This window comes from Aplidium turbinatum, chromosome 6 (assembly GCF_918807975.1).
Source record: "Aplidium turbinatum chromosome 6, kaAplTurb1.1, whole genome shotgun sequence".
Lineage (NCBI taxonomy): Eukaryota > Metazoa > Chordata > Ascidiacea > Aplousobranchia > Polyclinidae > Aplidium > Aplidium turbinatum.
This window is the reverse complement of record NC_137477.1, coordinates 26,188,239-26,212,957: the sequence shown is the minus strand read 5'-3', so window position 1 is coordinate 26,212,957 and position 24,719 is coordinate 26,188,239. Positions and strand designations below refer to the sequence as shown.

The 24,719-nt window shown below is 36.4% G+C and overlaps 1 protein-coding gene across 1 annotated transcript; it reads left to right on the top strand.

The window, feature by feature from the left end:
• The first annotated feature begins 4,642 nt into the window (after nucleotides 1–4,642).
• On the top strand, nucleotides 4,643–24,343 carry LOC145772553 (uncharacterized). Its single transcript, XM_082584415.1, has 11 exons — nucleotides 4,643–4,979; nucleotides 6,711–6,772; nucleotides 7,957–8,099; nucleotides 11,351–11,461; nucleotides 13,173–13,248; nucleotides 13,945–14,095; nucleotides 18,316–18,512; nucleotides 19,910–20,044; nucleotides 21,355–21,483; nucleotides 22,299–22,410; nucleotides 22,868–24,343. Exons 1-11 carry the CDS (start codon nucleotides 4,643–4,645, stop codon nucleotides 23,164–23,166), a joined length of 1,752 nt encoding a protein of 583 aa, XP_082440541.1. The 3' UTR covers nucleotides 23,167–24,343.
• Nucleotides 24,344–24,719: the final 376 nt, after the last annotated feature.

Sequence of the window (24,719 nt, the reverse complement as noted above, 5' to 3'; positions counted from 1 at the left end):
AAAATAGCATTATCATGAGTTTCTAAAAAAACGAAGAAAAAATTTACTGAACTATAGGCTACTTAAGTCAGCTTATGGTAGGCCTAATGGAAGTAAAGGTGAGGTAAAGGTTGTCTTTTATCAACGTTAAATTATTCACATGAATGCGAGGCTGCTTAGAACTTCATCAAAAACTAAATCCTTGAAATAAATCTGTCGTCATTAAAAGAAAATTGCTTTACATGATGCAAACAAAACTTAGATATAGAATCGAAAAGCTCAGTTAAGCACACATGCTCTCTTTTCAATTTAGATATTGATTGAATCTTTATCCTCGGACTGGAAAAACTTCTTGTGCTGTGCTGTAGGCTAATGTAGGCCTTATACTGGATCACCTTTGCAAGTGCATTTCAGAACGAAAATTTTCTGCTAATAATCCTAGTTCAGGTTTAGTGACTGTTCTTCCGGGATGGGTTGCCAGGAAAATTGCAAAATATGTTAGGCTACTTTATTTCCATTTCCAGTTTTCAGGCAGTCTCACTCTCATCGCACAATTCATTGACAGATTTATTGATCACGATGCTTTTGTTTAGCCCTAGCGCAAGGATCTCCAACTGAAATTGTTCCGAGGGCCAAATGAACACTTTTATAACTTATCCTGAGGGCCACAATAGGCCTACACAGTAATGCACTGTAATTGTTTAGTATTTTAAAGTTTAAAAATGCATCGCGGGCCGCGTTTTTGAGACCCTTACCGTAGCGTGTATTGTAGCTTACTAGCCTATGCTAATGCTCTTGTGGTGTTTCATTTTTTAGCAAAGGGTTTGGAAGCTTTTATTCCACGATATAAGTTTGTAAACTGTATGTAGTCTACTTTTTGTTCAAAAAACACAACTTCAACCAACATTAGTTTTAAAAAAAACTGTTAAATCCAACTGCTAGAAGGCTTGTCTTGATTTGATCGGAATGGTCAAATTTATTAATGCTTCTAGAGCAAAACAAGTCATAATTTTTCCAATTTACTTACTTAAATCTTTGCCGTTGAAAATTTCAACTATCATGTCGTTCCTTTTTTTGATCCTTTTCCTTGTAACATATGATTAGCCACAATTTTTTTTCCTATTGGCAAACGAAGTAAAGTAGGGAGTGCCCAAAATGCTGCCGTGGGCGGTATGCAGCCCACGGGAACAATCTCTGCGCCCCAAGTCTGGGTTTAAAACCTGCTTAAGCTATATCACTTGTGATGTAGAAAACTTAGGAGTTGTGAACAGATTTCCCGAACTAGTTTGACTTTTTGCAGTTGAAGAGGCACGATTTGAAAAACTTGTAGCCCAATTCAGTGTAGGCTAAAGGTACTTTTTTAGCCTGCAAGACCAGCACGTCGAAATAACACAGGCAAGCCTACGTGTTTGACTTTTGGTTTGAAATCATCTTGTCATGTGATTAGTCATACATCACTTTCAAAAATTTTGTGAAGTAGGCGTGCTTTTCCAAATTCCTTTTTCAAATCAAAAAAGCGTTTGAAAGCAATTTTTGTGCAATCCAGGCTACGGAAGTGATTAAACTGGATTAACGTACAAACCTAATTCATAAGAATGAGCTAAATTGCTTGGCCGAATCGATTGAGGGCACATTAACCAAACTCGTCCTTTCCTCCCCAATTTTTCAATTAATAAATATTCTCTGATATAAAGAAAGACACGACAAGAACCAGCAACTTTGTCCAAACTCTTTCTCTAGGCCTATGCAACTGAACAGTTCAGTTGAAGAACTGCTCTTTCTTCAACTGAACCGAGCTGGTGGAAAAATGATAATAATGTAGCCTACTGACAACAGAGGTCAACACGACTGTGGCTATTTCAAAGTCTCTACGAGTAGGCTTCGTTCGTAAAATTACCATAATTGAACGTAACTTCATAACAACGCTCTTTCCTAGTGCGAGAATAGCTTTCTTTACAATAAATCATAATTTTTTTCTAGGTTAATCGATTTTTGTTCAGGCTTCGTATCGTTCTTAATTGGAGCTAACAACGTTGAAAACGCCACAAGCAGGTGATATCGTTGGCTTGTTTGAAGTTGCAAGTCGTGTCTATCAAAAGTCAGCTAATACCTCTTAGTTGTTTGGTTTGATGCCTTCTAGTTGGCTTGTTCAGTCTGCCAACAGCCTACTATCCAATTACAACAGATTTGTTGCTGGAGGTTTGCTTTCTTAGTCATTGGTTCAATTATCTTATCTCTTGAGAGAGTGATTTTGTTCATACAAACCGAAAAAAAGGTTTTATCAGCCTTTGAAGCATTTTGATATGTATAGTGTTAGATTGAACTCTTTGAAGAGAGCTACGGTAAGGCGGGTAAGCACAGTAGATGCACGGAAAGTCACTCTGCAAAAAGATAAATATTGGCACAATAGGGTTTGCAGTTTGCACATAGAAGTCTATTATCTGTTATTCAAGATTTGTGCCTAGAGCAAACGCCTTGAAACAGGTTTTCGTTGATGTATGCTTGCAAATAATAGATTTTTCCTGGAATAACCTTCATCTTTATCGCATCATTCTTTCATGGTAACGAAAGCTTTCAAAATGTCATCCAGGAGGTAGGCTAGTCAATATTTTTTGTACAGTTTATCGAACAGATACTATATCTCAGCAAACTGATGAAAGGAAATATTTATCTAAGATATACTTTGATGAACAACAAAGACGTGCTGCCCTACTTATTCATGATTGACAGGCCTTTTCACTTACAAGCTACACCTACATTGAGATAATAGATGTTACACATGCTGGTGAGGCGGTTGATTTAACAATCAGAAGTTAGTAAGAGTAAAACCTTACTCGTAACAATTAAAAAATCGCAAAATGATATTTAGCAAATCTTACGAAAACTTGATTGTTTGTGTGATTTCGATTTCAGGCTATTATTTGAACTACACCAGAGCCAGAGTTAACACAGCATGAGCCGACAGTGGGTAGCCTATATTAAGATATAGTTTAAAAAACTCTTGCAACCTTACCTGTATTGACGTTTAAAAACGATAGATTTAACACAAGTGAAGAGGAAGTATAGCAACAAGTCTGTCCGATCGTCAATAAATAAAACATTGAACTGAAAAGGGATAAATAAAAGCTTGAAAAACTGTTATTTGATTTGAAACTTTAGTTCAGCGTCTGCATTGTGCAGTAAGTAACGCAGCGAACTTTCAAACAGTCAATGCGGCGGCTGAATTAAATGTTTGAAGACGCAGGTTTATTTTGTTGAAAATTAAATGTACAATACGTAAAAAATAAGCTGTAAGTTCATAGAAGATTCGCTTTTTTTGTGGTGCCAGCCAAGATATTTCTGAGATCTCAAATACTGCAACAAAGCGTCACCAATTTTTTTTTACGAAGCCGAGTAGCAACCCTTTTCCCATTTCTAAAAAATCGACATCCGTCTGCAGATATTGAATCAATGTAGGCTAAAAAGGGAGTTGATTTAGTGACTGGGTAGCACACTTACCAAGGCAGTTAAATCTTTTTTTATCCATTGATTCAACGTCTGCAAACATGCAGTAAATAAGAAAGGACGGATTTAGTTGGCTTGGTATAAAAGGCTGTTATAGATTTTTTCAAAAGGTCCTGTTTTAGCAAAATCTAAATCAACAAAAAGCTTTTATTTGCAGTCTACCAACGGTATAAAATCCAAGGTGTTGTAAGCCAATAAAAGGACTATTGCTGCCAACACCTTTCGTGGATTTGATCATGCCGAGTTGAATTAACGTAAAAAACTAAATTTAACCACGGAATTTAACACTTTTGTTTTTTTAATTTGTTTTCTTGTTGTTGAATCAACCGAAACTAGCATGTTGAACAAGGAAAAAAAATTTTGCTTAAGAATTCCTCATGAAATATTAAAAGAAATCTCGTAAACCAGTCTAAAAAATGCAATTATCGAGTAGATTTTGTATTGGTAGCTTTGACCGTTTTTAAATTGGATTTGTTTTCGCTGACTGTGTTTTGCCGTGAAAACACAGCATATGTGGAAAACAAGGACTTCGGTTTTCGTCAACCAGTCTGTCAATGTTTAGCAACATGCGCTCGATCGGATGGCTTCTATGTACACTAATGGTAAAATTTATCTCTTGAAAACGACTTATCGATTTGTGACATTGCGAAAATGTTTATAAAAAACCCAATGGTTTTGTTCTTTTTTCCTTCTTGCTAGACTTTTGGTATTCATGACATCTTTTTCTTAGAATTTGAATGCAGTCAGATAGAATTTGGAAGTTATATAAACTTTATAAATGTTTAAGCAGTTTCAAAATAGAAAAAATTATTTTTATCTTTAAATTACGTGGATTGAATTTAGTTTTGCTGTCTACTAATTCTTTATTTGTTGTGAAACGAGCTTGAGAGCCTACAAGAATGAAGTTTTTTTTACAAGTGTGTAAATTGTAGCATAGTCAATAACAGGTAAATAGCCTACAATGACCAGACAGTGAAGCTAGCTTGCAGTTATTGACTTCGATTAGGCTTACATTCTTGGGTTCCATCAACAAAATAATGTTTGTCTTGGTGTTCCTGTAAAGAATTTTTTCATCACTTTATATGTTTTTTTGCAGTGTGCTAAAAACTTAGTTTTTGTATGCTCACCAACTGCAATAAATTCCACTTCAGCATTTGCGATGTGGGAGAGCTTGAAAGAAAATGTGTCCACTCATGCAGTAGGATTTGTTCGGGACATCACTGATCGATTTTCAGTCCATGAAAATCATGCTGACTCTCAAGCGCAAGCAGTAAAGAAAGATGCTATGAAAAATGTTGTCACCCCAAACAGTATTCCCCAGTTCACCGTTCCACCTTTGATGCCTTATGACATCATGGTGACGCCAAGCAATGATGACGAAACGCAAAACGATGAAGTTGCAAGTCCTCCTTCAAGAAGATCCAGCAGTACTCAGCCGCGAAACAGCTTCGGCCAAATTGATGTGTCATTGAAGAATGCCTCTTTAACGGTTGCAGGTGACTAAGTGGCTACACAGTTAACATTATTTACCGTTAAATGAAACAGTTTTCCTGATATTTAGTTAAAACATAAATTAAATGCTATTAACTGCCATGCTGTTGCTTGGTTGAACAAGCATTAGCGTGAAAGCTTTAGTCTATTTTAGTTTCGTCATAGTATTTCTTATGGAGTAAGTTTCATGAGAAAGTGGAAAGTGTTCTTGGATTACAAAATAACACCCCAGCCTACACAGCTTTATCCTTTGGCCTGTTGATATGAAATAAAACCAAAGAAGGATTCGCTGTAGGTAAGCCTAAGCCGCAGTGCTACGAACTCAACTTTGCAAAAAAAAACCATTTAAAATATTGAAAATAAAACATTTCAACTTGAACTAGTATGAAAAGAGGTTGAGTTTGCAGGCTTGGAAGGCGGGCCAGTAATCGTTCATAAGCACAAGAGTGATATTATGACTCACGAGCAAAGTGGATTGTTTTGTCGAGGAGGAGTTTATTCCTGATTCATAAAATCCGGGTAGAAACTACTAAATAAAAAAACGTGCTTCTAACCAGCATAATTATTTTTGTTTTCAATGGATAGTCACCACCACGATAGTCACTCACCTTGTTCTGTGTTGTGAAAAGCTTTTTTAATCATTGCATTAGACAGATTGTAAGCCTGTCGCAGCCTTCTGCGAGAAATCAATTCTTTTTGCGTTTTGTTGTTTTAGCTAGGGCTCATTTGCATTTGTTTAATTTACGTTTCTCAGGTTTTTGAAAACCAGTTCAATAAACAGTTTTATATTATTGTAACCTTCATTTTCGTTTATTTGATGTTGTCTGCAAGCCTGTGACTCTATTTCTACGATTTCTGTTTTTTCCTCATGCGCTTTTTGCGATGAAAAATCATAAAATATTTATAAGCTGTACGGGTCTTGATTTCTTTATGTTTGCAAAGGGTTTTTCTTGTCTGTCGATAACATCAATTTAAATCAATGCACAGAGTACTGTGATTATTTAATGGTTACATAATCCTACAGTAGGCTACTGTACAATGAAAACAAACAATCAATTCTAGGCTAATGAATGGTAATCAAAACCAGGTGGCCGAAATAAGGTGGCCGAAATATTTTGACTGATCAGAGACTACAAGTAATCAGCAGCTGTTTGCTGTTTATCATTATGTAGTGAACTTCTTATCTCAGCTAACAAACCTTGTCGTTTCAACGCTGAACATTCAGTATGGAAATAGTAAAACGATTTAATGTAGGCCACATTGAAACGGGCTTTTGCCTGAGGATGGGTTTCTTTTATGTCCGGTTTTCTTTCTCCATCCTATTATTATTATTATGACTGCTCATCCACATCAATATTGGAACTGGCAAATTCAATCCACAACACTTTTCATTAGGCTGTCATTCATTACTACATGTGTGCTTCTCTCTGTTTTTGTTTTATTTTTTGCTATTTGTTTTTTGGGTTTTGTGGCCGTGCTAACTACTGATATATAGCCTACTACATAATTTTTCATTCAGGCACGTTTTAAACCTTTCAAGGTTTTGCACCGTTTCCCGTTCATTAACGTGCTGGTAGGTCTATATCGATTTTTGTAGTTAGTATCTTTTTCGTCCCGGACGACAAAAAATAAAAAAATGAAATGAAAGGAAAAATGAAATAATGTCATTTCATTCTACTGTGCAAACTAATTGGTATTCGTTGTGACAAAGTTTAAACAAAAGCGGTTTTTTTTAGATCACTCTCCATCCAATCAAAGTAGACGAAATACAACGACTGGAAAACGCGTGGATCAGCAGGTGACAACCAGTCTTGCCCTTCTCTATCCTTTTAAACTAAATACACAGATAGGCTCAGAAAACATAAACACTATTTAAGCATTTTCTTCAAAATTGAAAATGATTGTTGTTTGAGACACCTGATGTTTATAGGCCTACGAAGATTTACAACAGCAGTGATTTTCTGAAAGTTCGTCAATGAACAACAACCACAATATTTTCCTGTTTGAAACAATGTTTAGTATCAATTTTGTGATAGGCTTTCATCAAGTTGCGCTACTGTAAATGTCAAGAGTGAAAATGTACTCAAACCATGAAGCCTAATAAATAGGCTTTTGTTTTATCTTCTTCATAAGATTTGATGGATTGACTGTAGAAATCTTCACCCTCGGACGGACAAAGCATTCTGAAAGCCTTATCCTGCCAGTTCACATACTTGTAGGCGGCTTTAAAATATTGAAACTGGTTCAGTCACCGAAAGCGGTATAGTGAAGTTACCGCTTATTGTTAAAAGTGTTGGTATCTTGGGAATTATTAAAAAACAACAAATGCAGTAGATAGCTCAGTTGGTTAGCGCGTGACTTCGTGAACGAAGAAGCTTCAAGATAAAGCGGCACTGGTTCGACTCTCGGGGTGTTCACTTTGACCAACGCATTCTCAGGATTGCTCTCCATTCAGCAGCACCTAGTGGATGGAGTAATTCCCGGCAACAACATTTCAACAATCGGAAAACACTCTGTTAATCTTGGTAACCGGCCCTACGTCAAAAGCTTCTATAAGTATGCGAATCTACCAGAAGTAACCTATCAAGGCCTTGTCAATCCGAGAATAATGATTCAAAACCAAACCAGTTTTAGTTTGCTTTTCGCCATTGAAATAAACTTTATTTGGGCATCAGCTGGACATCATTTAGACTGTTGCTGATGGACATCACAGTTACTAAATATTCGATTAGTCTTCTTTTTTTATTTTATTGAGGGTAAATTTTTAGTTTATATTTGTAGGCTATGCTAGAGAAAAACAATCATGCCGCTTTTTAATTCAGTTCAGGCGATTTTTTTCTACCAACTTTATATTTAAATAATGGTTATTAAATATTTCTGTTTTGAAATTCAAACAAATCGAAGCATTTTTCAAACTTAAAACCACAATCGTTCTTGTTCATGTAACAGTTGTAAAATTTTAATAAACTTTTGTATTTTTAGAGCCAGCCTGGACTGTCCTTGTCTCATCTTCTTTCCACCAAGTCAGGTTTTTCAACTCTTACAGAGAGCCCCAACACTCGCCGCAAGGAGTCGTTATTTTTATCTCCTCACTTTTCTCTGCACGAAATTTCTCCCTTGGCTGAGCAAAAGTAAGTAAAGTTTTTTTTATGTTTATAGTTCGGCTGACAGTCAAACAAATCAAGAAAAATTCTTCACTAAGAAATTTAATTCGAAATGAAACGAGACGAAACTAAGGCAAGAAGTTTTGCGTCGGAACAAAAGTAAACATACAATATGGGTAGAGAGCAGTGTCTTGTGCACACCATCTCGGCCCCTTCCTCCCGAAGTCTACAGGTGGGCTCCTACTTTTTTAGTAAAGATGCGAAAAATATTTTGCAATGGTGTATCTCAAATACTGGGCTCGTTCAAAAAGAAGGCAAATAAACATTAAGTTACAGCTGCAAACTATTTCAATGGAAGTGAGATAAAACTTTAACTTGCATCATTTTAGCAAAGACTACTCTCCCACATTCTCTAGAAAAGAATAGTTCTTTTTAAGACAATACAGTATTGTACTTCACACACGGGTTGCGAATTCGCATCGAAAACAATCGACTGGCTACTGCACAATCTTTCAGAAGATTATAATGTTTTTGATTCCGTAACAATGCAAGGGCTATGGAGTTTATCTAAAAAAAATGAGAAAGTCTACTTCTGCTGCGAAGACGCCAAACTTCTTCCGACTCAACTGCCACCCTTTGTTTGTGCGTCTACGACAAAACCATTGACGCATAGCCAGTGCTATACTTTACCATTAGACTAGAAAGGCTGAGGCCTAAGACCTCAAGATTTAGGGGCCTTAAAATTTAAGATGTACCTCATATATTTAAAAATATGGCCTATAATGGAGAAACTTTCACCACCTGGTAATAACGTAAAATTTTCTGGCAACCAGTTCTAACAAAGTAAAGTAGGGAAGGGAAAGTAGGTAAATGTAGGCCACCTCAGCAGAAATTGCGATGGCTCTCACAAAATTAACTCATTTTTTACGAAACTCGACTTGTTGGTAAAGACTTTAGTATTGAAGTAGCGAGAAAACTAAGACCGAAAACCTCACATTTCCGGCACAAACTGCTATATATTACATTTTTTTGTGTCTGAAATGCCAAAATTATCGTTTCTGTGCTGGGGTGGCAATTGACTAGTAGACCGTATAGTCGTTTCGTTGTCTCCCTGTCAGTATGGGAACTTATGCCACTTTTACAGTGCATATAAAACTTGCATATTTCGAACATGTCATGTTTCTGATAAATAATTCATTGATTGAGTGTCAGGTCTCGCAACGACGCCAATAAACAAAACAAAACAAACAGTTGTTTTGGTTTTCTGTAACTTAAAGAAACTTTTTACCCTTTGTTACAACATCATTTAAAAGAGTTTTACTTTTGATTTGGGCTGAAAGTGCTCTCAGAATGCGCAATTTTAAGACATTTTCTTCAAAATTTTTTAGGAGAGGTCCTCATCACTAATAACTCACTATGGTAGGCCTATCAGTGGTTGTGTGAAATACTTGTCTCTATGGCTGTTAGGATGGAGGTTAGGGGCCACAAATGGACAATAGCGTCAAATGGACAATAGCCTAGCCCAGAACACGTAAAAAGATTATGGGCCCATAAAATCATCTCGGGTCCAAAACTATTCCTTGGATCACCCCTACCAACGCTACTGGCTGTGACTAGACTATCCATCATTTTTTTCATTTTATGAGCGTTTAGCCGTTTAGTGTTCGTAAAAGGCCTATTCTACCACTATAGAAAAACACGGCTTTGAGTGATGTAAGCTTTTGAATATCGAGCTACTGTAGGATTGTTTTCTCCAAATAGCCAAAAACATTGCAGACTACAATTGAGTGGGCCTCTAAACAGTCATGCCCCTAGCTGGTGTTACGGGGTGGTTAACACGGTCTTGCTTGATATAAGTTATTGAATAACAAGCTTTTATAACAGTATTTTAACTTTTTTCTTTTCAAATAGCCAAAATACATTCAAAAAAATAAAAATGAGATGAGTGAGCCCAAAACTCCCCCTCCCCCTCGGCCGGGGTAGAGAGGTTCATTTTCGAAACCATAAGTAAACAAAACCAAGCAACAACATGACAATCAACATGATAAAGCAACAAAAACTGCTTACGTTTTGGCTACACATAGCCCACAATTAAAAATGTCGAACTATTTTTATTTCGAACAGCCCTAACTCAAATAAGACTGGGAAAATATGAAATTAAAGGCCTGTGAGTTACGTCGTTTCTTGTGTATTTTGTAGATGAGCTGGTTTATTTTGAAAATATTTTAACGTTGATATGTTGTTTGAAAATGTTGTCAAATATTGCAGTTTATTTTACCAGCAAGGGTTTATTTGCCAAAATACAGCAGTGTTGAGGCCGTCATTTTGAGTCCATCTTTACATTAAATTTTGCTTTTGCTGACGTTGAAAATATTCGAAAAAATTAAACGCTGCCACGTTTTCTTTCTGGGGACTGGTTTTACAGTTGTCGAATTTTATTATTACGTCACGCTGTAGCGCATACCTATAAAAATTACGCAATCGATATATTTTGACATCACGTCTAAAGATATTTACATCTGTCACTATAGCTACGTTACAAGAATTAATTTTCTAAAAAAACAAAAGATCAAAGATATAATGTTTTTAAAGTCAGAGAAAATCAGAACAAATACTGATAATTAAAATTTTAGCGTTATAAAAACAGCATTTATTTGTGCAAAGCCACCAGACAGAGAAGTTTATGTTTGGAAATTTAAAATGTTAATCTTTATTCGGTCAGAAAATCAATGCGTTTTACATCAATACAATAAGCTTATTTGTTGGCTGGGTATGAAACTGTTACGCTTGTAGTTATTGCAGGATAGCTACAGAAACCCACAAACGTAAAGAAACGAGTAGAGCTATGTGTAGCCTACTGTACAAGTGACAAATCACTGTGCGGTGACCAAGTCCTGCTGCAATAATTACGATTTACGAACAACTCACAACCACAGGGAGGCACGAAGTTATCAAGCGCACGTGACTCGGTGCAATGCACTTACACTAAGGCAATAATCATAACGCAAAACTAACGTTATTGAACTGTACCAAAAACAAATCTAACTGATGGACAGCTTTCAAATTTTTTCTTGTCAGGCATTAAATTAAAAATTGATCTTGATTTTAGAAAAGAAAAGCTAAAACTTTACAACTCTTTTTGCCAGCTTTTTGCGTTGAGAACTTTTTGAAGTGTTTAATGTAAGATAATTGCTGCTGCCGATAAAACTAATTAGGCTACATGCTAACAGAAAGCTGGGTTACAACTTACAGTTTCGTTAATATTATTTCAGACAGCAAGATTTCGGTTATGATTCCAGTTCCGATTCAGATACAGGAAGAAATCCTTCCCCGACTTCATCTCCTCTGATAGAAAAATGGCGAAACAAACGATTATTTGGAAGGTGAGTCTCAAGATGCAAGTTAAAATAATCAGATATAACCAAAAGAAATCTTAATTGTTTACATCCAGTTGAGTTTTGTACACACATCAACCATTGAGCTACTGTAAGACGATCCAGTTCACAGCCATGGTGATATTGATCACTTCTATAGCTCATTAGGAAGGCTATTAGAAGCAGCAATGTTTGACTTTTGATAACAAGCTCTATGTAAAATGGAGCTTTTAAAACCGCGGAAAATTTAAATTTAAAAATGAGTGGGGAGATAGCTTATGGTGACTAGTGAGTCGCAAAAGTTTTCACAAATTGAAATGGGTTATCAGGATTTTTTGTGAAACCTTTTAAAGGAAGGCTCCGACAAAAAATGCCCTACTGATTGCCAAACTTTTAACAACTCAAAATTGAGTCTACCCAATGTTGGAAATCCATATCGTTGAGAAGCAGTTTTACTTCAATTTTTCAAGGCCCACTTTTAAACATCGCCAATGTCCAAGTTTGGTTTGTTCTGCTATTAAAATTAAATCCAATATTGAAATGTGCTACTACCGTGTTTTTATTTATGATACTGGTTTGTAGTCTGCAATACATCATAGGAACGACTAGCAAAACGTTTTATCTCTAAAGCGTCACAAATTTATTTTGAACTAGAATTACTGATGCTGTATCTACTCAGAAAAATGCCCAATTTTGGAACTTTTTAAAGAGGTTTCGGAGAATGCCAAATTTGCCCCGTCTCAGACATTAAAATTCTTCGCTTTTTTAGCAATTTTGAAAGTTTGGTTCTTATTCTATAATCCAAATAGGCTGTAGGCGACATCGAAATTCTTCCTTCTTCAGAGATAGTCGATTTCCTAAAACGAATGTTATGACTTGTTAGCTGCATCATGGCCACCTAAAGATGCGGCCTGATTTGTCACATTTTGCAGATTTTGATTACAGCTACTGCTATTGCTTGACTGACATTTTTTGAGATGTTTTTACTTTTTGTGGTTTCCTAATGACATAAAACTTTTTTGTTGCCTTGGGGAAGCACTAGCAAATGAGAAAAAGTAAGTTGAAAAATGCAAAATCAGACTGTTATTGAAAATTAACAGTCTGACTAAAATCTTCGAAATCAATTTTTTTTTTTTTTTTAAATGTGAGAATGTTAAAACCTATTGTGTCATCTGGGGAAAAGAATAAAGAATGCGTAAAAATATAATTTTTAGAAAAATTTATTTAAACGTTTGCCCAAAGTTAGAAAAACCTGGAAATTTCTGCAAAATGTGACAAATCAGGCCATATCTTTAGATGGCCATGGCTGCATTAAATTTCGACGATGCATCCACGTAAGTGGCTAAACAACATTTTGTGAAACGAATACTGAACAAGGACGAACGAATTGAAAACGGAAAAATAGAAATTCTTTTTTATAAAGGCAACCGAACCGCAGTTTAAAAACAATCGCTAACCTAATATTACAATAATATAGGCTTGGTGAGGCCTCACTTTCCTGCCCAACTTTAAGTCACCACGCAGATATCAACAATCACAAGGCTAAAGTGTGGAATGAGGCAGTTTTCTAAGTGATAATACTTAATCAGCATTTATTTAAGACGTTTCATGAATTAGACACAATTGATTTCTTCCAAAGAACTGGATCAGGACCAGATAAAGGCTTATTGTCCAAACATGGTTGAGCCATTATTTGAATCTCTTCTTATTTTTTGTGTAGAAGCACAGTTGAAAGTGACAGCAACAACTCATCAAATCACTCTACTCCTTACGCATCACCTGCTATTTCCAGAAAGGTAAATATAAGAAAAACAAGGATTTATGTTTTTTATCAATATGCTTGGTCGATGAGCGATGGCGAAGGGGTAAAGGTGCTGGTTTTCCAATAATGCCAACTTGGTTCGACACTCGGCTTTAGCTGGTTGTGGATAAACATTGCTTGCCTCTACCCAAGATGTAATAAATTGGGTGGGCATAGTTGTTGAAGGAAACGTGGCCATAAAATAAAACTGGCCACTCTAGCCCACTGTTATTAGTGCCGAAGGCTTCGTATCTTGAGAATGTATTTTTTATTACCGGTTGCTTGGATCAAGTATGAGAACCATTTTTACTCAGCCTAGCAGGGCCGCCTTACTCTCATTAGTGCCGAAAGCTAAATATTATGAAAATCGTATCTTCTCGAATCTCTACTTGCATCATAGCCTACGTTTCTGAAACTAAATGTGGTCGTACAGTTTAAGTTCTCGATTTAATTTAAATTGATTGAAAATGCAAAACACGATAAATCGTCAAATCTTCAGCTTAGGCTAATTAAGCTTATCTTCTACTCTTGATATTCTGGAAATGCATTTCACAATCTTTTTTCACTTTTTATCCGCTTTTCGAAAAGTATTCAGACACGTTCCGGGATTACTCATGCAGAGTAAGAGAGGTGTTGAATTATTGATGAAAATGTCTAAAGAATTCCATCCATTATTTTGACATTTAAACAGGCATCTAAGAAGAAAAGCATAGAAGTAAATTTTTTTAACACATTCGATGGAAATTTAATGGGACCATCTAATCGGTCAAAACATTGTGAAATCAATGGAAAGTCTCCTACATCTCCGTCTCACGCAAGAAATGACAACCAAGATTCAAAAAGTAAGACGTATTCATTGAAGTTTGAGTAGGTTAGACCTACTATTATCCGTGCGCGGACATTTTGCCGAAAGGACATTTTGCCGAAAGGACATTTTACCGAATGGACAAATTGCCGAAAGGACTAAGGTTGTGAATCATAGACTAAAACACATTGTGGAGAATATCGATACATATAACACAAAAACGAGTTTCGGCAAAATGTCCATTCAGCAAAATGTCTTGCGGCAAAATGTCTTTCGGCAAAATGTCTTTCGGCAAAATGTCCTTTCAGAAAAATGTCCGGGTACCCTATTATCAGCCTACTCATCTTCAAAATTTTGAAAACAGTGTGAAAGTAAACCCTAGTCGAAACATAATCGACGATGATGGGTTTGGGATTTCATAAAGTAAGTTTTAAAAAAGTTTCCTCTATTGATTTTTTTGTAACATTTTCAAATGTTAGCCTACCTTGTTTTTCAAACCGTATAAAAGTGCATGGTGCCTTCCAAAACTAATGGTTTAATAAGGTTAAAACAAGCTATTCTCCCACGAGAGTTTTACCAGATCCAGGGACTTTTAAAAGTTGTTAGGCTACTATAAAACACCGTCCAGAGATTTCCCCAATATTCTTGTTAGTCGAAGCTAAAGTGTTTTGAATCATTTTGTTCTTCTTTCAATCACAAATTAGCCTAGTTAGTTAAATTACAAATCAAAATTTCAACAACAATAAGAAAAGGCTACCAACTACTTCATTGTTTATAGTGGCATTGTTATTTATAAGATGTTAAGTGTACTTTTCTTCATCCAAAACATTGGCTTATGTTTAAGCGTTTGTTTTTCATCTTTCCTTATCATTCATAATTAATTCTGTGTTCTGTAGAAAACGCCATTGCGTGCGGGTTAGTCCGGGTTACATGAAAAGCTGTCTAGCTTAGTCTATATATACTACCGGGTGCGAACAAAGTCCTTGGACTGAGATTAAATTTTAATTTACTATGTCCTTAAATATATTTAATAAGTGTTTGATATAGCATATTTATTGTATCAAACCTTATCTTTCAGAATGTGTCATCAGTTTATCATAACTTAGCTTTATTTTCAAGTATAAAGTGATAAACGTGCAGCTATCATTGAGCTTCATCGAGCAGGCAAGACCAATTCAGAGATAATAAAGCTTCTTGAAGCACCGAAATCAACAGTTTATCACACTGTTAGCAGGCTTAAAGAACTGAACAGTGCCGAAGATCGCCCTCGAAGTGGGAGACCACTAACTTCTCGTACCCCAAAGGTCATTAATGCGGTTCGAGTCAGAATCCGCCGCAATCCCAAGAGATCCATGAGGAAAATGGCTCGCGAAATGGATGTGAATGAAAAGACGATCAGGAAGATCGTTAAAACAGATCTGAAGTTGTCCCCATCAAAACGCAAACGTCCCAACACCTCACAGACCTCCAAAAGAAAAGAGACTCGCTCGAGCTAAAATTCTTCTGAACAAAATGAAGTCAGGTACGGAGACGGGAGAGTTCATTTTCTCAGATGAAAAATTGCTCAATGTCGAAGCAGGGTATAACCGATAAAATGATCGTATCCTTGCTAAGTCTTCTGCAGACATTCCTGACTCCATAAAAAAGTTTTCAGGCGCCAGAAACCGTCTTCTGTCATGATGTGGGCCGTTGTCTCCAAAACATGGAAATGTCCCCTCATTTTTGTTCCACAAGGCGCTAAAGTTAACACCAATTCGTACATTGAGACGATTTTGACTCCTGCCCTTGCAGAGGCTAAAAAATACTTCAAAAATAAGCCATTCACATTCCAACAAGACGGTGCGCCATCTCACACGTCCAAGAAAATCCAGGAATAGTGCCAGAACCATTTCCTCATTTCTGGAGCAAGAACGTTTGGCCGCCCTCATCACCAGACCTGAATCCAATGGACTTTTGTGTTTGGTCCATTTCGGAGGCAGATGCCTGTGCTTCATACCATGACTCAGTTGAGGCGTTGAAGTGCTCTCTCAAAAAAGCATGGGGCAAAATACCCCAAGAAACCCTATGTAAAGCGGTAGACAGTTTCAGAAGTAGACTTGAGCGCGTTATTCAGGTCAGAGGGGACATATTGAATAAAACTTTGTACGATTGTTAGTTACTGTCTTGGCAATATACCACCAATATTTTGCAATTTTATTCACTATTTACAGACATATTACACTTTAAAGCAGTCCAAGGATTTCGTCTGCACCCTGTATATAGTCTTGTAGCCTATGTTATTTAGCTTTTATAGCAATATTGTAGATTCACGTAAAGGTCTTGCCAAATATAGTTTTGTTTAATCTTAAAAACATGAAACAATGACAGTAAGTTTGTGCCTGTTCTCATACAAATTTTGTCTTCTACAAACTGGTGTGGTTTTTATTGTGCAATACCTTTCTGTGCCTTGCTTTCACATGCTTAGAAATATTTGGAATTCCGATCTTAAACCTGAAAAGCCCCCCAACACAGGCCAGTTAAAATGTTCTTTGTAAATAATTCCACACTCTCAGTCTAGCCGAAGTGCCGCTGAATAGAGAGCTGTCATTGAATTGCGTTACTAGCCAAATAAAGTACAAAGCAATAAAGCTAGGGCTACCATATGTCCTCTTTTAAGAGGATTTGTCATCTTTTTTTAAGAAAAACACGTTGTCCTCCGAGGACACCCAAAAATGCTCAAATGTCCTCTTCTTTCACATTTTCAGTTTTCTTGCTCATATTTTCAACAGGATTTCATTGTTATGTGACTTTTTCACAATTTCCAACCATTTCTGTACCAATGCAACATTCTGATTTATAGATTTCAAAAAAACATTGACGTACTATTTGATCTGCTGTTCTAAACAATCTTAGACGTTCATTGAAACATACTATACATTGCTTTGCGATTGTCTTAAAAAAGCCAAATAATGGTCAGCGATGAGTGCGAGTGGAACTGCAAATCCACTTGTGAGGAAATTTCCTCATTTGAGGACATCGGATTAACCAATTTATGAAAATGAAAAATTGGACAATAAAAAAATGGAGTAAATTACAAAGAAATGAAACATTAAAAAACGCAAAAACTTGCAAAAGAGTTTTACATTTTAAGGTTCTCACACTTTTACAATAAATTATTATTGTACCCAGATCTATTTTGTATTGACGCTTGTAAACGTTGCTGATTACCAACTTAATAGTTTGGCTAATTTGTCAAGCGAAGCAAATCGAAAAATAATCCAAAGTGCGCTATGCTATTTGGCTTCAAAATGAATCGTGGCATGGATGCCTACAACTTATGTGAGTGCAAATGTAGAATGACTTTGATGCAGCCACAATGGTACAAGGAAAGAAACAGCCTTTTAGCTGAGTCTGTCCTTAGCATCTCATTAACAGCTGTATACAACTTCAATTATATTTCGTGCAAGTAATTTTATAATTCCGTTAAAGCTGATCCTTTTTTTCTGAAAAAAGTTAAGGCATGGCTACCTGCAGATACTGCCTGATTTGTCACATTTTTATGACATTATCAGTTATCACATCACATTTTCATTTTGTCACACAAATCTAACAAATTGGCTTTCGAGAAACAAACAAACTTGTCTGTTTTTTGCTGTAACTTTTGCTGCATACGTCTATAATTATTCAAAAGGATGTAAAAAAATTTTCATACGTAACATTCTGCTTGTACTTTACTTGCTGGCGAAACGTGTCCTCTTTTCAGGCGATGAAAATATGGTAGGCCTAAATAAAGCCGATTTAAAGCAAAAATACCAACTTTGAGCAATTCATTTTTTATTGTTTATTTTAACTTTTTTTCGTAAAACTTGTTTATAGGCTACAGTCATAAATTTCTCAATGTTTTAAGCATAGACTATGCGCTGCGGTAACCTTCATTATTACAGTACAACAAATAATTGAACTCTTTGTTTTTAGTTTGATAAATTATTTGTAGATTGATGGATTGCTTGATAAATGTATTGCTTACTAACAATATTGCAAGCCCATTGCAGTTTCTCATATTGAACTGTCTCGATAGGTGCTTCCTGTTTTTGGCTTTGCACGTAGCCTATAGGCTACCCACTTCGTTCCATGCACTAGGCTAGTAACATTTCTTGGTTTTGCTGGCGATTTCGAAAACAAACTAATTGCTAATTAAATTGATTGCTTTGCTCATATTGAATTATTCTGGTAAATAACTTCTTCCTTTTTTAGTTAAACATAAGATATTGATTCCAGGGGAATCTGTTAAACGTAGTTCGAGCGCCGCAGGTGCCATGAAAAACCATATCAACTTAGCTGAAGAGGAGCCATGTGCTTCAATAGGAGCTCCTCGAATTCACCTTTTACTGATGTACCTCCCTAAGCAGCAAAAAATGAACATTTCCGTAATTGAAGCTGAAAACTTTTTCGTTGGAAAACAAGTTTATCTGAAGGTAGGCAAAACAATTGTTTGATTGTTTTAACCTAAAAGGAACGTTTAACACGAAAAGAAAGAAACGTTGAAACATAAGTTAGCTTGCGACAGTTACTGATAGGTCTAGACTAGATGCTTCTTTTAAGCTTGTCATACAGTTTATTTTTTAGAAATATATAGCGTTATTGAATATGCTGATTTGTACGAGCATACGCTTTTGAATTGCGAAAAGTTATTTACTTTAGTAGACTTTTAGTTGACCTTAGTAGTAGGCAAAATAGACTTCCTTCGTTGAAAGCTCAGTTGGATAAATGTCTGTTACAATTGGGAGATTGTCTAAGCATCCGGCTTCAAAACACAACACCCCCTTGGTGACAGGATTGATGATGTGACAGTGCCCTAGCCTACTTGCCCTGCAGAGTGTTTGGTGTTGTCCTGCAAGCACAGTACAGTATAGTATTCTGTACTAAGCAAAGCACAGTACTCTGCAGAAGAATAAAAAAATAGTGCTGCTCTACGTGGTGTGACAACCCTTGTAAGACAATGGCAACTTATCAAGCCTATCAACCTACTTTTAATAATGCAGTGTAAGATAAGATTTTTTATGCAGTGATACCAAGTGCTAACAGTATGTGGGCGATCCATTTACTGTTACGTACGATAATTTGGCTAAGAGTAGAAGAATAACAACTTTCTATTGATCTTGACATTTAGCTTACTCTTGGCTTCAAGGTAAAAACGTAAAAACTTATCCCTACCGTTTGGATTTGTTTAAAAGTTCGCAATGAGGTGGTCAAGCATTCTGATGGAAAGGCAAAAGAGAGATATAAGATTTTTTTCTTTGATTCTCTGGTGGCTTGTGTGACTGTGAGAGCACAGCCACAAAAGCTCTTCTTCAGATTGGCTCTTTTATCGAACAAGCTTGCGTTACATTTATGAAATAGGATATCCATCTGCAATAATTAAGAAACAATGTTATCATAAATAATTAATTTACAAAAAGCTCCATAAATTTAAAATACAAACAGTCACTTGATTGCCTCAATGACACAAACAACAGAATAAAAGCTAAAATATCTACCTAAATCTGTTGAAAAATCGTTTTAATGTTTTAGTGGGTATCTGATCCGCCTATAAGCAATTTGTTTGACTAAAATATCTTAATTATAGTTTTACATCTCTAACGATAACATTGCATTATCACTTGAGATCCACCTTTGGTATAAATAATTCAACAGAATCATTATTCAAGTCAAGAATTTTTTTTAAATAATATTAGCCTACATTGAAGTTAATAGATTTAAAAGTCTAACATTAAATCCGTAAATGTAAACAATAGAAAGTCTAATAAACCAAGTCGTAACATCATCACTAAACAAGTAAGATAAAAAGCAAATGAATGTTTGTTGTTGTTAGATCACTCTGCTACCTCGCTTATATGGATGCCATCGGACAGAACCAATCAAAGTTGATGGGCCGTTGGTGCAGATTCGAGAACGCTTAACATTCGAATCGGTTAAAGAGGAGGATATGCCTCAAGTCTCTTTAGAAGTAAGGCAAAGACCATGGACTTCTAAATAGTAGCATCTGGACTGGAAACTCAGTGGGCAACATGAGGTCAAACAGTTGGTATAACAGTTGGCCAACAGTGGGCCAACAGCCAAGTAACTAACCCTGCTGGCCCACTGTTGGCCAACTGTTGTACCAACTGTTTGGCCTCATGTTGCCCACTGAGTTTCCAGTCCAGATGCTACTATTTAGAAGTCCATGCAAAGACTGATCTGAGTTAAAAGCAATTGAATTATTTATTCATTTGTAACTTGTTAGAGAAGAAGAGATGATTGCTTCCATTTATGACAAATTTGTTTGACATTACGCCTAAAGCATTGATTCCTAACTTTTTTCGTTGCTGGCACCACCTTGAAATCATGAACCAGTTCTCGCAGCCACGCGAAGAAAGGCGGTAAAGTAAAACTTACGTAGGCTAAGATTCAGAATATTGGTTAAAAGCCAGGTAAACAAGCATAGCTTTGTACGTCATTTTATGATAAACCTTAATGATTCAACATCGACTTATCTCCTGGGAAGAGGTCTCACCTTTATTGGTTGTGCTTGCACTCTTGGTTCAGAACCCTTGTTCTAAAGTAAATAAAGTCCTGGCGAATATTTTCAAAGCAACATCTAATAACTAACCTTTTCAAAAAAATATAATTTGGTGATATCATGCTCACAGCTAGCGATTGCAAATTAAGAGCTGATCTTAATCAGCTAACAGCTTTGACAGTTCTAACTGCAATCATGGCTGAATACACGCACATTCAGTAGCCTAGTGTTTCAGGCATTTTCAGCAAGAGCCTTCGACGTCTTCCAAGCAGAATTTACTTGTTTTTCTCAAACTTCTCTGTTTAATTCCTCAACATGAGAATCGTGTCTCCCACCTAAACTTTCTAAAGTGCTTTTGCCAAGTTTTGAAAGGTCTTTGGACCACTCGGCACGCGACAACTCAGCAAGTGCTTCAACTCAGCAAGTACCGGTAGCCTACCTATATTTCAGATGCTGTCCAAGTCAGACAAATGAGATTTTCAGCTAGCATTGAACTTGCTTGGTCTTCGCTTGCTAAACTGGATTTGCTGACTTGTAACATACCAAGTTTCGGCTTGCTCAGTCAGTTGTTACTTGCTCAGTTTCATCATTTCCCTTTAGCCACTGTCGCTTGAATTGTTGTTGGCTCAGTTGTAACTTGCTCAACTACCATTTAATCAGTTCATAACTTATGCTGACTTGTAGGAGACTCGTTTTTCAAGGTTACTTACACCGCGGAAAGATCTGTAAAATTTTCAGTAACTTTGTGCAAATTTCAGATACGCTGTAAAGAAAAGCCGAGTAAACTTCGACACACCTCTGTTTTGGGAAGATGCATTACTACGTTGTGTGACATCAACAAGCAAGCACCAAATGATATGTGGTTGGATGTCAATACTTCTCTGAAAGTAAATTAGAAAAATTATATTTGAAATTAGATAGGCCTTACATATAACATACATAACACATACCAACATACTCGGCAGCAGTGGCCGAGTGGTTAGCTCCTTGGGCTCGCAGTCGAGAGCCTGCATGTTCGACTCCAGCCACCTGCAAATGCTGTTGTTTCTCTGGGCAAGAAACTTTACGATAATTGCCTCTACCCAGTGATCGATTTCGAGTAATGGGTAGTACCAAATTGAAGTCATAAGTAGAGTAGACAACCGGAAACAGACATTGCCGTCGGCTGCAGCGTGGGTCAGGTGTACGTCGGAAGGCGTACACCGATGCATAGCGCTCAGGTCCGCTTTCCCGCAATGCAGGATAAAGATAAACAAACAAACAAACAAAACAAACAAACAAAGTCGTTATTTTAGGTTTAAATTAAAAAGTGATAAGTCTACTCCTGTTTGCTTTTTTTATTATAGCCTACAGCTCTAGACTGTAGCCTAAGTCCCTAAGTGTAGACACAATTAAGTCTAAGTTATTTTAAGTGTTTTGCGTTTCTGATTAGAAACCTAGGCTAGCCAATTTAGTTGTCTATTATAATAATACTACACTCCAAGTGTAGCCTATGCCCTATATAGCCCACTGTTTATTTAGATTTTCAGAAAAATGTACTGAAGCAAACGTAGGCTAGGCCTACTAAAATAAATTCTTGAATGCTTATTCTGTAAATAATCAGGTAAAATTAAAGTTTATTCAGTTTACAGTAATGTGTTGGCTATTCAATCAGTTTAAAGTTTTTGTGCAGACTGCAGAAACGTTATTTTTTTATTCTTAGGAGGAAACGTTTATTCAAATGTCTCTGTGCTACCACGCGGTATTAGGTTTTGTCACAGTCGAAGTTATCTCTGCACGAAACATTCCCAAAGGAAATCTTGGAAGACATCAAGGTCAATAAACAGCATAACTTTTTCTGGAATATACATAGCGCCATTTAAAGTTTTCACTTTCGTCATTTTTATCACTTGTGTGTGAGTTATCCTTTTTTTACACGAAATAATCGCTCCTATAACTGCTGCAATGTTTTGGGAATTACCACAAATTATATAGCCAACACTTAGTTACCAATATTGCCAAATAGACTAATTTATTTAGGCTATTAGCATCTTTGAAAAAGCATCATCTTGAAAAGAACGTCAACAGAGCATACGTTCATTGTCGACAATAATATTACGCCTAGTCTACATCTAAAGCTGTAGGCTACTTTGCAATGAATATATTAGGTTTCTTAACTCCACCGGTTATTGTGAAATTTTAATGCCAAATTTGTTGAACCATGTTTTCTATGTCTGAACTTATCAGTTTATAAACCACGTTTGGCTGACCTAATCCATTTATTTTTTTCAGATTGTTATATTGTTCTCACTGAAGAGCCACAGCATGACAAAAGCATGAAAAAACAAACCAAGATGTCCCAAAAAAATAAAGACCCAATTTTCCAGGAAGCTTTTATGTTTGCAATGACAAATGATCAACTTGTCATTGTAGCTACTCTTTATGTAAAAGACAGAGGAAACTGGATGCCTAAAGGAGAAGTCAAACTTGGACAGAACGTGGATCATTGGAGTGGAAATGAACAGTGGATACAAGCTCTATCCAAAGAAGGCCAGCCAGTGACTTATTGGCATGTACTGAAGCCGTCATAGCTTTGATGACAACGTTCAACTTCTTTTTTTAATTTATTGTTAAGCGGCGTTGTGTAGGATATAGCCTATTTGAATGCATGCGCTGTCTGATAAGAAACTTGTTTCTTATTTGAAGTCTACCTAACTTTGAGCGCTGTGTGCGAAATAATGTTTTTAACAATTTTTCAAGCAATGCAGTTTTCCTTTTCGGTCCATGAATAGGCCTACACAACACTATAGCCACTGAGATTCTAAGGACGAGTGGGATGATTAGGGTCTTGGTATTTGCTCCACTCATGTTTTTCTTCTTTATCTCTAGAGGAGCGAGTAATGAATAGCCTGTTCCATCATCCTTTCTTTTTTTGTATGGTAACAAGCCGATATAGCCTACAAATTAAAACCAACAGAACATTAGTTGCTTTTTTTTTACAAATTTCTGATAACAACAGTTTTTATGTAGTAATTTTTTTGATTTGTTAGCGAGCTCAAAATATTTATTTTGAGTAGCATTTCATTTGGCATGCAGATTAAGAATGATTGCTTCACAGCGGAAAAACTTGACATTACTTTTTACAATAGGCTTCAGTAGGTAATATAAGTTGTCTGGCCAATTGTCAGCCCGATTTTTTAAAATTTAATTTATAAGCCAAGTAGGCTGAGGTTATGTTTTGACTTGGCTTACACCAGTAGCCTAGTTTTACTGATTAAAAACTGCTGATCAACTGAAACCAACGCTAGCAGCTTATAGTTACATGCTGCAGCTGTTTACTTTATATGCTGTAGCCTGGAACTTTGATGTAAAAAAAGTGTAGAGGCAGATGAACGAGTCCTACTTTGTAGCCTAGTCTACTAAAGTCATTACCGTACTCTTCGAATAAAATCGCACTGACGCCTCAGTGGCCATAGCCTACCTGCAGGTCCGTCCTTAGCCATTTTCAATCGAGATTGCACCAATCGAAAAATGTGAACTTTTCAACAAAACGACACATACTTTCATTTCTTCAGCCTACCGTTTTTGTCGGCGCAAGTGGCTTCAAAAGACATTTAGAGTACGGTATCGATGTTTTTGGCTTTAAATGAGATAACCAACGCAAACCCTTATGGCTGCGTAGGCTAGTTTATGTTGCAAAAATAGTATTGCTGTAATTAGTATAAGTCCTACTTGTACAATGTTCTTAATACCGGTACGCACACAATTTGTTCACAATAAACTGACAGTATTGTATAACTACCTGGCTGTTTATGGTAAAAATTATTAATCTGGAAGCTGGATCAGGTTCGTTAGGTTTTTCTGTTAGATAATAAGAGAAGTCAAGTAGCACACTCCAATAATTTCCCGATTACATGTTGTGGCTTTTAATCATGGGCTCCGTTGGGGGGGGCGCGGGGGTGATTACCCCCGCACCAATCGGAGTGGGGGGGGGGGTAACCAATGCAAAATTACCCCCCCCCCCCCCTACTAATGTAGAGATAAAAATTTCATCTTTAATATATTTCTTACTTTTGTGTTTTATTTTCATTTGTTGCATAACTTTTGAGGTTTTTGCTTGGAAACTCCGACTCGCAAGAAAACG

Coding starts and splice junctions, on each gene's coding strand:
- LOC145772553 (XM_082584415.1), top strand. CDS start 4,643: ATGTGGGAGAGCTTGAAAGAAAATGTGTCCACTCATGCAGTAGGATTT. Junction 20,045..21,354: donor TGCCTCAAGTCTCTTTAGAA/GTAAGGCAAAGA, acceptor TGCAAATTTCAG/ATACGCTGTAAAGAAAAGCC. Junction 22,411..22,867: donor AAATCTTGGAAGACATCAAG/GTCAATAAACAG, acceptor TATTTTTTTCAG/ATTGTTATATTGTTCTCACT.